A 12,790-nucleotide genomic window follows, 5' to 3' on the forward strand; every position below is an offset into this window, starting at 1 on the left:
GGAGGTTATGTCTGGAAGAGATATTTGAGTCCTTATGTTTAGCTCTAGTGAGCAGAATTTAAAACTGTGGAAATCTTAGAGATTTAATTGTCAATTCAACAAAAGGACTAGACACCTAACATAATCTCCCTTTAGTAAAGGGTTAAAAGAAGATACTGAGTTATTTGTATTATTTGTATTAATTCTTAGAATTAATATCCCAGATAGGTAAATCATCTGCTTTTCAGGATTTGTTCATTGCTCATCTGAGCCCTGGTATTTGAATGCCCTGGTATTTGAGCTCTTTCATTCTTGCCTTCCATCCTAATTACTTTTATTTAAAAGAATGTTGGGGCTAATTCTCCAATTGATAAATGGTCAAAGGATATGAACAGACAATTCTCAGATGAAGAAATTGAAACTATTTCTAGCCATATGAAAAGATGCTCCAAGTCATTATTAATCAGATAAATGCAAATTAAGACAACTCTGAGATACCACTACACACCTGTCAGATTGGCTAGAATGATAGGGAAAAATAATGCGGAATGTTGGAGGGGATGTGGGAAAACAGGGACACTGATCCATTGTTGGTGGAATTGTGAATACATTCAGCCATTCTGGAGAACGATTTGGAACTATGGTCAAAAAGTTATCAGACTGTGCATACCCTTTGATCCAGCAGTGTTACTATTGGGCTTATATCCCAAAGAGATCTTAAAGAAGGGAAAGGGACCTATATGTGCAAGAATGTTTGTGGCAGCCTTCTTTGTTGTGGCCAGAAACTGGAAACTGAGTGGGTGCCCATCAATTGGAGAATGGCTGAATAAATTGTGGCATATGAATGTTATGGAATATTATTGTTCTGTAAGAAATGACCAGCAGGATGATTTCAGAAAGGCCTGGAGAGACTTAACATGAACTGATGCAAAGTGAAATGAGCAGGACCAGGAGATCATTATATACTTCAACTATATGATGATCAATTCTGATGGATGTGGCCCTCTTCAACAATGAGATGAATTAAATCAGTTCCAATAGAGCAGTAATGAACTGAACCAGCTACATTCAGCGAAAGAACTCTGGGAGATGACTATGAACCACTACATAGAACTCCCAATCCCTCTATTTTTGTCCACCTACATTTTTTATTTTCTTCACAGGCTAATTGTACAATATTTCAAAGTCCAACTCTTTTTGTGCAGCAAAATAACTCTTTGGACATGTATATATATATATATATATATATATATATATAGTATTTAACTTATACTTTAACATATTTAACATGTATTGGTCCTGCCATCTGGGGGAGGGATAGGGGGAGGAGGGAAAAAGTTGGAACAAAAGGATTTGCAATTGTCAATGCTGAAAAAATACCCATACATATATCTTGTAAATAAAAAGCTATAATAATAATAATAAAAGAATGTTGGGGCTAGAAAGAACTTTAGGTTTCTGCTCATTTTATACACTAGGAAATTGAAACCCAGAGAGACTAGTGATTTACTCAAGTTATGCTTGGGACAGTTTGTTGGCAGGGTTTGTGACAGCTGGGACTAGAATCCGTATCTCTTGACTCCCAAGGCAGAGTCCTCTCTATTTAACCTTGTAGTCTGCTTTTCTTCCAAGTTCATCCCTCTCCTGTTGCCCTTGCTCTTTCCTTTGATTACCTCATACTTTCAATCTTCTGCCTCTAAGAGAATGGGAACTTTACTAAGAACAATGCCTAGATAATTTTATATGTAATTCAGATGTTTATTGAGTACCTATTATATATGTCACTCTTCTTGGCACAGGAAGGAAACAAAATTATATAAAAGTGTAATGGTCTTAGACCTGAAGGAATTCACACCATTAAAGGAAATAAATAAGAAGTGGGAATATTCATGATGGCTCACATTTGGAGCTTTTTGTTTACAGAACTATTTTCTTACAACAATTCTTTGAGAGAGGCATATGTTAATGGGTATTAACAATGAAGTGCAATGCAATGGATACTGCAGAACAAGGGGTCAAGTTCAAGTATTAACAAGGGTCACTAAACCATACATAAAGATTCCTGTGGGCTGAATAGTAACTTAGAAAACCACAAGTTAATACTATACACGATTTATTGTATTTTTATTTATTTTGTTATACAATTTCCAATTACAATTTTATCTGGTTCAGGCCCAACATTTGCAGGTGATTAATTTGCTTCCTATAGTTTTTATTTTAGAGAGCCCTCCTTCTCTGTTAAGGCAAAATTCTTCTTCTTCTTTTTTTTTTAATCATCAAAGAAAAAGCCTCAACAACAAAAGTCAACAGACTTTTGTCTACATTTTGTATTTACTGATGTGACTGGGATGTCCCTGGCGAATGCTGACCTCAGAGCTAAAAAGTGCAGTTAAGAGTATTTAATGACCACCCTGGCTTCTTCTTTGTTCTCTACTGTCAGAGAGATTGCATGATTATTATGTGATTACTTACTTCTTGTGTTTAAGATTACTTAGTCATTTTAAAAGGGCATAGCATACTGTTTGGTCCCCAGATGACACTCTAGATACCTGTGAATGCTTTCCCATTCCTCACTGCTGTAGTACTCTTGGTCAGGCTTGATCAAGTTGCCTCCTAGTTCAAAGGAAATCTAGAAGGCCTATTCTAAAATATGATAAAAATATCTAAAAATAAAAATATCTCCTTAACTCAGTGCGTCCCACTTCCTATAGACTGCTCTCTTAACCACTATACCCCAAACTCATAGGATTCTATAATTTTCTATTAATGGCTATTTAATTTGTTTATGTAATGAATTAGCATAAAAATCTCAAATAAATATCAAGACTTTAAATACCAGCATGCAGTGTTTATCCAAGGTGCAAGAAGCAGTATCTCCTTAGAAAAGAATTCACAAGGGAATGGACCAGTTTTCTCAATGAACAGATTTCATTTAATTTCTTTAAGTGTCTAGGAAGTTAAATATTCTATTAAAAGATTAAGACAATGGTGAAATATTTCTAGACGAATTGAGGGGAAAGAATAAAGACAATTAGTTCCCACCACACCTGGAGTTTTAGGTTCTATAAGAATCACGTCTGACAGGTAGACAGAGCTACAGAAAAACCTATGGGGAGATATGCATACATAGCACATTTCACTGAGAGCACATGGAATTTTAATTTTTTAAAGTGAATATGTGTTCAGTATTTAACGATTAAGCATATTATTTTTATTCATCTAACTAAAGAAACTAAAACATGAGCAAACTTAATTTGAAAAAATTAACAACTAACCTCTGCTTTAAAATATAAACCTAAAACCAGAAATGAAAAATGTCCATTTTGGGAGACATTTAGGCACATCTGGTACATAACAACCCAGTATGAGAATGCTTCTTAGCATGGTCATGGTTTCACAGCTATAAAGGTAAAAAACGCTGCAGTTACCTTTTCCACCAAAAGATGGCCTTTTCATGCTATCTTTTGAGCAAGTGATGTCTGAGTTAATAGTGATTATTTTTCTGAGACCTGCTGGAAATTGATGCATGAACAGGTCATTTATTGCCTTTCTTACCTTCCCTTTTAGACGGTAATCTCTTAAAGTATAAGGACTGTGTCTTCTTTTCTTTTTATTCCCCTGAAGAAAATACAAGCCTTCTGCTGATTGGCAAATCATAAAGAACCAGAGGGATGAGATTGCTTGTTGAATTGATACAATTCCACTGTTTATTGTTTTATTCCACGTATCTAACAAAGAAAGCCACAAAACAGCAGCCAAATAAGGCCACAGTTGAAGCCACAATCACCACCACAATCACACTGCCAGCAGAGATGACTAAGAACCCCAGGACTACTCCAATCAGGATCTGAGCCAGCTGTACCATGCAGGTCAGGGCAGCACAGTCGATTCCCTTCCCTCTGCCACTACTGGAGACCAAACCTGTGTCTTGTTGCCCCTGTAACAAGAGCACAAGAACAAGAGTCCATCACATAAGGGATATGTGTAGGAGACAGAGGGAGAAAGAGACAGAGATAGAGACAGAGACACACACATACAGAGAGAGAGAGAGAGAGAGAGAGAGAGAGAGAGAGAATGAATGAGAGAGAGAGAGAAAAACGATTGATTGCAGCATGGTACTATTTGAGGACTTTGAGAACAATCTCCCTGATTAAAAATATCCTCTTCTGCCAGCTTCTCACCCTCCTGATATTTCACCATATTAATTCATTTTCACTTGTACCATTCATTTCATAGTATTAAAGTACTGGGTCTTTAAAAATATTAATATTCCCAGGAGAGGTCACACTTTACCACAAGTAGATGTAGAAAAACTTTTTTTTTATAGTTTCCTTTCTCCTGTCCACTCCAAATACCAACTCGGAAATAAATCATTCATGGACAAAACAAAATTAAAAAGGTAAAAATTTACCTGTGTCAACTGAGTAGGGGTAGTTGATATAGAAGCCATTTGAATGATTTAACAAATCAGGAGTCACATAGTGTCTAGTTTTAAAACTAGAGATTCAAAGAACAGTAAGATCACAGATCTAGAGGTGGAAGAGATTTTATAAACTATCTATTTGGACTCCCCCCACCCGCTTTGGCAGGTAAAGCCCAGACAAAAGAAGTGATTTGTCGGATGTCACCCAGATGTAGGTAGCAGAGTCAAGATTCAAATTCAGAGGCCCTGACCTCAAAGCCCGCATATCGCATAACTCTGAAGTTCTGATCTTTAACATTCAATGAAAGAGACCACTAAATAAACCTTTTTTGTTGTTATTATTTTCTTTAATAACTAGTTTCCATAAAATTGTTGGGTCTGACTGAGGAATCAAGTCAATTTAGTCCTTAAGTTAGCTTGAAACTCAGTTTGGTCTTTTTCCAAGCCAACATTTTTCATCCCCAAAACAAAACCATCCTCAGCTTCAAGTTCTTCACAGGGAACTATTTAATCATGGTGACAGTAATTATAACAATAAGAATAATCTCTTACATTTGTATAGTACTTTCCATTTAAAAACACTATTCATATGTATTATTTTATCCTCACAAAAAACCCATAAGGTAGATAGAGAAGATTGTCTCCATATTACAGTTGACAATGTTGGGAGTTAGAGAATCTTAAAGATTTTCCCAAAGTCACACAATGAATAATTCTTTTTCTTATATAATTAAGTGCCATTACATATGTAGTAGTTAATTCTCCAAATAAATCCTACTCAGAGACAGCTGGTACAGTGGATTCAATTCTAATCATTAGAGTACCATATCTAGAGACAGGAAGTCCTGTCATCAGGGTTCAAATCTAGAGTTCAAATCTAACCTCAGACACTTACTAGTTGTACGGCTGTAGGCAAGTCACATAATCTCTGTTTGCTTCAGTTTCTTCAAATGTATAATGGGTATAATTATAGCATTTAATCCATAGGTTATTGTGAGGATCAAATGAGATAATATTTGAAAACAATGCTTAGCACAGTGCCTGACACAAATAGGTGCTATATAATTGTTTCTCCCATCTTTCCATCACACAGTAATACACAGAGGATCTACCCAGAATGGTAGTACCAAATGCAAACGAACTAAGGAGATAGGAGTGAACACAGAGTGACAATAATTCTAAATTAGTTCATAACTCATTTTTTCCCCCATCCTTTACTAAAAGGCAATTAAAACAGACTTAGGGCTTGTGATTGGATTTAACTTAATCATTAGGTTCTTGTTCAATCATTTCAGACATGATCCCATTTGAGGTTCTCTTGGTAATTACTGGAGTAGTTTGTCACTCACTTTACAGATGAGGAAACTGAGGCAAACAGGGTTAAGTGACTTGCTCATAGTCAAACAGCTAATAAGTGTATGAGGTTGGATTTGAATTGCAAGATGAGTCCTCCTAACTTCAGACCTGGCACTTTATTTACTGCATCACCCTGATGCTCTTACTTGTCTCTATTCTCCAGAAATAAATTATTGTTGAAGAGTTATAACATACCCTTTGGGAAATAAAAGGTGCTTCTTTTACTTAAGAAGCTATTCAAACTCTCAACCTCTGTATTGGTAGTATTAGTACCCCTTTATTTTCTATTTATTTATAGGAAGTCATGTCATTTCTGTAGAATTTGTCATTCTAAATCCAGATGCCAGAAGTCTTCTTTTGATGTTTTTTCCTGGGGTACAGGCATCTTGAATCAAGACCCCTGTTTGTCTGTTTCTCTCAGTAGTTGATTAAACAACAGAAGAATTGGCCCAGGAGGTTAGATAAGAGGGAGAGTCACTGGTGAGGAGGTATTTACTCAGGCTTGGCTGATTTATTTCTTATTTAAGAATGACATTTGCAGTTCCTCCATGTTTTGACTTTGTCTATAAAAATACCATTGGAAGAAGCAAGCATCCTTACATTCAGGCTTCTTTCAGTTGTTATTCATGAATATTATGAATAACAACATATTTTATGTGTTATGAATTTTAGTCTCTCCAAACTATTCGAAGATTTCTGAATTTTGGTCTTTAGTAGAAGGTATAGAATGATCATTATTAATTTTTTTTACTTTAATATTACCTTATTTTTCCTCAAGTACATGTAAAAACAATTTTTAATATTCATTTTAAAGTGTTGAGTTCCAAATTCAATCATTATTAATATTAAGTTGAGCATTCATACTCAAATTATTTCTCCATTTCTATTAAAAATAGGAGAAAGAAAAATATATCAAATATTTATGCAATAATATATAAATTATTTCCAAATAAAGATGAACTCACATAACCATTGCATCTGGTTACAATATACCTTTTTTTGTGATGGTTTAATAAAAGCAGAGCAGTTGACTAAGTAAAGGGAGTAGTTAAGGACTCTTATTTTCTATAAACAGGATCTATGTGATCAAGCTCTCAGAGCAGTTAACCTCAACTTGTTAAGAAGGAAGAGAATGGGAAGAGGGGAAGATGAGAAGAATCTGTGTATTTCTACCTCACAAATGGGGGAAATGAATGATACTTTGTTCTTTAAACTGTCTCTGAAACCATTTTGCAAATACTGGAAGGCAAGGGTAGTTACAATTTTAAACAAAAATATAGATGAAGTAATATTAACATTTGGATGAGAGAAAATTTTCCTTTAGGAATTTGGCCTTCAACAGTTTACTCTTTTGCCGAGTAAGTTGATACTTCTAAGTTCTGAATGATTAGTTCTACAGAAGTCACTCTATTTTTGGAATATAATACTTGACATGATGGATTTGTGGTGGAGTATTGTACTGGAGGATTTCACCAGATGTGACCAGCTGGATGCAGCTACCTCATTATTCTGCCCTAGAGTACACTTAGTATGAAAAGTTTAGTTCATTTTGTTAGTGTCAAAATGAGCCAAATCAAGTAGAAGAGACAATCCCTTTAATGAGGTAAGCAGCAGACTTTTAAACATGATTGAATTCTGATCACAGAAAAGAAGGCAATGAATCAGATCAGATCTTTTCCTCTCTTGTTCATTCACATTCTTTGGGTCCAGTAAATCTTTCTTACACTTGAATTTCAAGCGGCCCCAAGTATTTTAATTTTTATTGATATCTGACAATTGGACTATAATGATGGGATGACTTTCCAAGGTGACACTGTTCCTAAAAAAAGTGCCAAGTTCCTTGGATATGTCACAGAAATGATGCCTGGATTTCTTCTTTGAATTTCACCAAATGTTGATCTTGGACAAGAAAGTGGAGGTAGAAGTGAACCATGGTGCAGAAGGAAAGAAAGTGGATTGGCACATGTCCAGAAGGTTGACATTCCTCATCCTTATTCTCTGCTAATAAGAATCTTAGATCCTGCTCCCTTGGCACCAAGGTATCTCTAACTGGTAAGGTTTTTGCCTTGCCTTGCCTTGCCTGGAGCCAGGCCTCCATTCTACTTCCTGGCTATCCACATACCATATTATACTCCTCTTTGTGTTGGTTATTGTTCAGTCATGTCTAACTCATCTGTGAGGTTTTCTTGGCAGAGATAATGAGGTGCTTTGAATTTCCTTCTCTAACTCATTTTACAGATGAGGAAACTGAGGCAAACAGAGTTAAGTAACTTGCCAGCTAGTAAGTATCTGGGGCTGGATTTGAACTCAGGTTCTCCTGGCTCCAGACCCAATAGTCCACTAAACCACCTGGTTGCTCTCCTGCTTTATGCTGCCTTCCCTCATTAGCATGTAAGCCCCTTACAGGTAGGGACTGTTTTGCTTGGTTGTATTTGTATCTTACTTACTTAGCACAGTAAGATCTTAAAATAAATGATCTATCTCTCTACCTATCTATATGTAAATTTGAATTTTTCTTTTCTAAATTTTTTTATTTCATCTGTCTAAGAATTACGCTGCTAAGGAAACTTACTCCACATGCAGACTGACAACTATTCTACAACTTATGGTCTTAAACATTGAATGGAGGTGGGGCACTGAGATTAAGTGATTTGCCTACAGTTTTAAATGCGAGTGTTTCTATTTGGAAGGCCAAGTTTATGGCAGCTACTCCACAGTGCTTCTATGAGTATATTGAAGATGGGAGAGGCAGGTTGAACTAATCAGTGAATAAATAGGGTAGGTGAACATGATCTCTTCAGTCAGCTTCCTTCTCTATCCTTCATGCCTTTCAAATCAAAGTAAGGTTTAATGTAATGAAAACTTCTTAACATTAGCGTTATCCAAACTTCCAAAGTCATAAAGATTCCTTTTTCATTGAAAGTCTTTAGGGAAATCCTGGCTGACTATTTCTTAAAAATTTGTAGTGAAAATTCTTTTTTAGTTAGAGTTTGGTGTAGCTGACTTCTGCCATCTCTTATGATTCTGTGATTTCATGATCTCTGAGTCTCTGTTTATTCATCTTTCAGATAGGAAAAATGCAGGTAGCATCTAACTTACAGGACTGTTTTGAAGTGCAAATACAATTGCATTAATATACAATTTTTTTGCAAACTAGAAAGTGCTGTACAAATATGGACTGCTGCTCATGTGAACAAGGCATTTTAAGGTGTTATGATCATTCTTAATATGGCTGGATATCTGGGAGAGGAACCTGAGCCACTATGGTTTGAAACTTGCCAGGTGGGATTTCTGCTACTCCTCTGACCTTTTCAAATAGCCCCATCTTCCAGGGCTTATAAAACAGCTTCCTTTCCTAGGACTCCTCAAAACCATCTTCCAGGAGCTAAGATTCAGAGACTCACCTCTTCCTCCCGATGGTATTCAGCAATAAGGTGGAAGGGTACGGTGTACAGAGTGCTCGACATCACTCCAAAGAGGCCACACAGGACCAGAGTGGAATAGACATTGGGAAAAAGTCCAATAAATCCAGTCCCTAGGCCAAAGAGCAGATATCCCATAATATAAAGACCTTTCAATCCCACGTAGGATAACAGAACTTTCTGAAAATCTGTGGAAAGAAGAAGGAAAAAAATTATAGGTAGCCTGGCCTTCAAAAAGGAAATGATTTTAAGTAGTCTTTTGCTTTGCGATTCATGTTAGGAGGATAAATGGTCTCTTTGATAAGTGGTCAGGAATCAAAGTTTAGCTTTATCTTGGCTTGAAAGACACAACTTGGAAAATCACTTTTCTGTATCTATCTTTCAAAAGAAGGACCACATACAAGTTTTCAAGTCATTTAAAAGCAAACAGGAAGACAGGGACACTGAAATCTGGCAGGAGGGGAGACCAGGGGAATTGGAGCAAAAGCTTGAACCTCATATTCCTGGTGGAATTGGACCAGTGTTTTCAGTAGTAACTCTGTCTTGTAGATGAGGTATGGAAGACTGCACCAGCTTCAAGGATTGGGACAATTCATCAAATTTTCATAGACTGTGCTTAGTGCAAAATGAAGGGAAGATTTGATGATTATTTAATTGGGTTGAAAAATGGGTAGTGGTTCTTCTTGGACTTCTTAATGCTTCTTTTTAAGTTTAAGTTTTTTAATACTGAATTTAATTGTTTTTTTTGAAAAAGTACAGAATTCCTCATATTACTTTCTTTTTTCATTTTTATCTTTTTTATGTTGTCTTCAACTTTTAATTCATAGATCTTATTGTTTTATTGTTATTTTCAAAATTATCCTGATTATCTGTGCTTCCTCCAGAATCTCTTCTTCTTTTCTGTGAATTTTAAAAATGTTTGAATAATTTTTTTCTTATCACTATTGCTAGCTTTTTCCCTTTTGGCCTCCCAATTAAACACACACACACACACACACACACACACACACACACACACACAAACTTGTAACAAATTCCCTTATGAAATTACAAGTTATTATTTCCTATTCTATGGCATCCAAATGATTCATTGGTTAGAGCACCAGGCTTGGAGTCAAGAAGACCCGAGTTCAAATGTGACCTCAGATATTTACTAGTAGTGACTCTGGCCAAGCCACTTAAATTTGTTTCAGTTTTCTCATCTGCAAAATTAGTGAGAGAAGGGAATGACAAACTACTCCAACATCTCTGCTATGAAATAGGGTCACAAAGAATTGGACATGACTGAAACAGCAGAACAACAAAAATTCTGCATTATATTATATGAATATTTGTCATATCCTCAGACTAAACTATAAAGCCCATGAGAATGAGAATTATATCCTATTTAAATTTTATATTTTAGTTAGATCTGGCATGGTACTCTGTAATGATAAGTGCTTATTACATGTTTGTTGAACTTGCACTTGAATGTGAATTTGAATTAGATCATTTGATTCACAAAACTTTCCTTTTCCCTTAAGGAAAAGGAAGGTTGGAATGGAGGAGACAGGTCCCTGAACTATCTTGTTTTCTGCCTCCCTAGGAGAGAAGATGGAGATCTGGACTTTGGAATCAGGTAAACCTGAATTCAAATCTTTCCTTAGTCACATACTGTGTGAGCAATCAATTAACTTTAACAACCTGTGAGCAGGTCAATTAACTTCTGTCAGTCTCAGCTTTCTCATTTATAAAATGAGAATATAATAACACCTACCTGCCAGAGTTGTTTTGTGGATCAAATGAGATAAGATTTGTACTCACGAATCTAAAGTCACTGTATAAATGCTAATTAGTTAGATGAAGAAACGGAAATTCAGAGACAGCTTTCTATCCACTGCTGAAGGCTGCATCTCCACAAAAGCTTACATTTCTATGTTTTTAGGTTTACAAAGCAATATCCTCACAAAAGTCCTGTAAGAAATGTAGAGTATGTCTAGCCTGAGACACTTGGCAAAGCTATGTGACCCTGGGAAACCCTGATTGCCCTTTTAAAAAATTTAAAAAAACAACAAAAAAGGAGAAATGTACATCATGTATCTTTATTATCTCTATCAAGAGAAGTAGACATTTAGAGGGGAAAGTTAATTGCCAATTGTGACTAAGTCACAAACCTGGATCCCTAAAATAGGGTGAACTATGTTTTCAGACTTGAGGTCTAGGCCTCTACCTACTGTACTCTGCTGCTCCTCTAATAAAAATACTACTTAAAAAAAATTGGTCATAAAGTCATTACTTTTGAACTCAAGAGAGTATCCTGTAGGGATGTATTTTGACAGTCTTTGTCTTGTCAGCCTGAAGAGACTGATTTTTCCTAGATTCAAGTCTTTACGTTTAGTCTTCCTAATTAATTTCTCCTTTCACTTCAAAGACCCTCTCCCCTTTCTATTTATCTGTCTCTCCTCCCTCTGCTCTCTGTTTCTGTCTGTCTCTCTCATTTTCCTTTTGTCTTTGTCTCTGTCTCTCTCTCATTCTTTCTCTAACTTGGGCTCTTTTATTCCTTCTTATTCTGCCTCTCCCTTCTCTCTCTTTGTATCTCCTTTCTGTTTTCTTCTTACTTTCTGCTTTGTCTCTTTCTTTCTGTCTCTTACACATCTTCTATGCTTTTCTCTATCTATTTATCTCTCTGCCTCTCTGTGTCTGCATGTCTGTCTCTGTCTCACACACACAAAATGAATAATGAAGAAACTTCAACAGCTCCCCTTCTGTTTTAGAATGGAATTTTCTACATCTCTCCAACTAACCACTTAGCTCCTCTTCCCCTAGTAGGTCAGATACTTAGTTTCACCTTCTGTTGGAGTCACAGTGCTTCAGATCATTTTGATGGAAGCCAGAGCTTAGGAAATGACAAACTGGCAATGTGTTTCTTCCATTAATTTCATATAGCATGTATAAAGCTGTTACCCCAGGGTCAGAAGAACAAAATGAAGCTAATTAAGTTTTTGTTGCTGTGCTACTACTGCTGATTCTTGTCAGATTAGATATATGCACATCATTATTTAATGACAAACTTTTAGGATCTGGGGGTCTCTTTTTGACCAATGAAATGTATTTATATAGGCAAAGAGGCCAGGAAAAGAGAACACCAATGAAAGCAAAGTGAATTTTGGAGATATAAAGACATTCTGTTAAAAACCACAGTTGCAATGACAGTTTAGACAAAACCACTCAGCATTTGTCAGAGGAATATTTAATTCTTAATTCTAATTCTCACTTGGCCATTGATGTGCCATAAGACCCTCTTTTAATTACATATTCTTTTTCTGCCTCAGTGGCTCTAGGAGGAGGCTGTATTTTCTGGGTTGATGAGCAAAAGGGCTATATAAAGATCTCAAAAATGAAAAACTCTCTAAGAGGGAAGGAGAGGAAGAAAGAAAAACTTGAAACTCAAAATCATGTAAATAATGAATGCTAAGGGCATCTAGATGATGTAGTGGATAGATCATTGGCTCTAGAATCAGAAGGATCTGAATTCAAATACAACCTCAGACACTTGACACTTATTATCTGGGTAACAAATCAGTTAACCTCAATTGCCTCACAAAAAAAAGGAATGCTAAAAATTGTCTTT

At 35.9% G+C, this 12,790-nt stretch overlaps 1 protein-coding gene across 1 annotated transcript in view; it reads right to left on the reverse strand.

Annotated features, from left to right (window-relative positions):
• Positions 1-2,967: 2,967 nt before the first annotated feature.
• Positions 2,968-12,790, reverse strand: part of SLC45A2 (solute carrier family 45 member 2) — a 67,840-nt gene continuing 58,017 nt past the window's right edge. Inside the window, exons 6-7 of the mRNA XM_012543295.3 lie at positions 9,163-9,368; positions 2,968-3,916 (exon numbers count right to left, since the gene is read on the reverse strand). Of these exons, the coding sequence (XP_012398749.1) occupies positions 3,695-3,916; positions 9,163-9,368 (428 nt within the window). The 3' untranslated portion in view covers positions 2,968-3,694. The remainder of the gene's footprint in view (positions 3,917-9,162; positions 9,369-12,790) is intronic.

The sequence above is a fragment of the Sarcophilus harrisii genome, chromosome 1 (genome assembly GCF_902635505.1).
Source record: "Sarcophilus harrisii chromosome 1, mSarHar1.11, whole genome shotgun sequence".
Taxonomy (NCBI): Eukaryota; Metazoa; Chordata; class Mammalia; order Dasyuromorphia; family Dasyuridae; genus Sarcophilus; species Sarcophilus harrisii.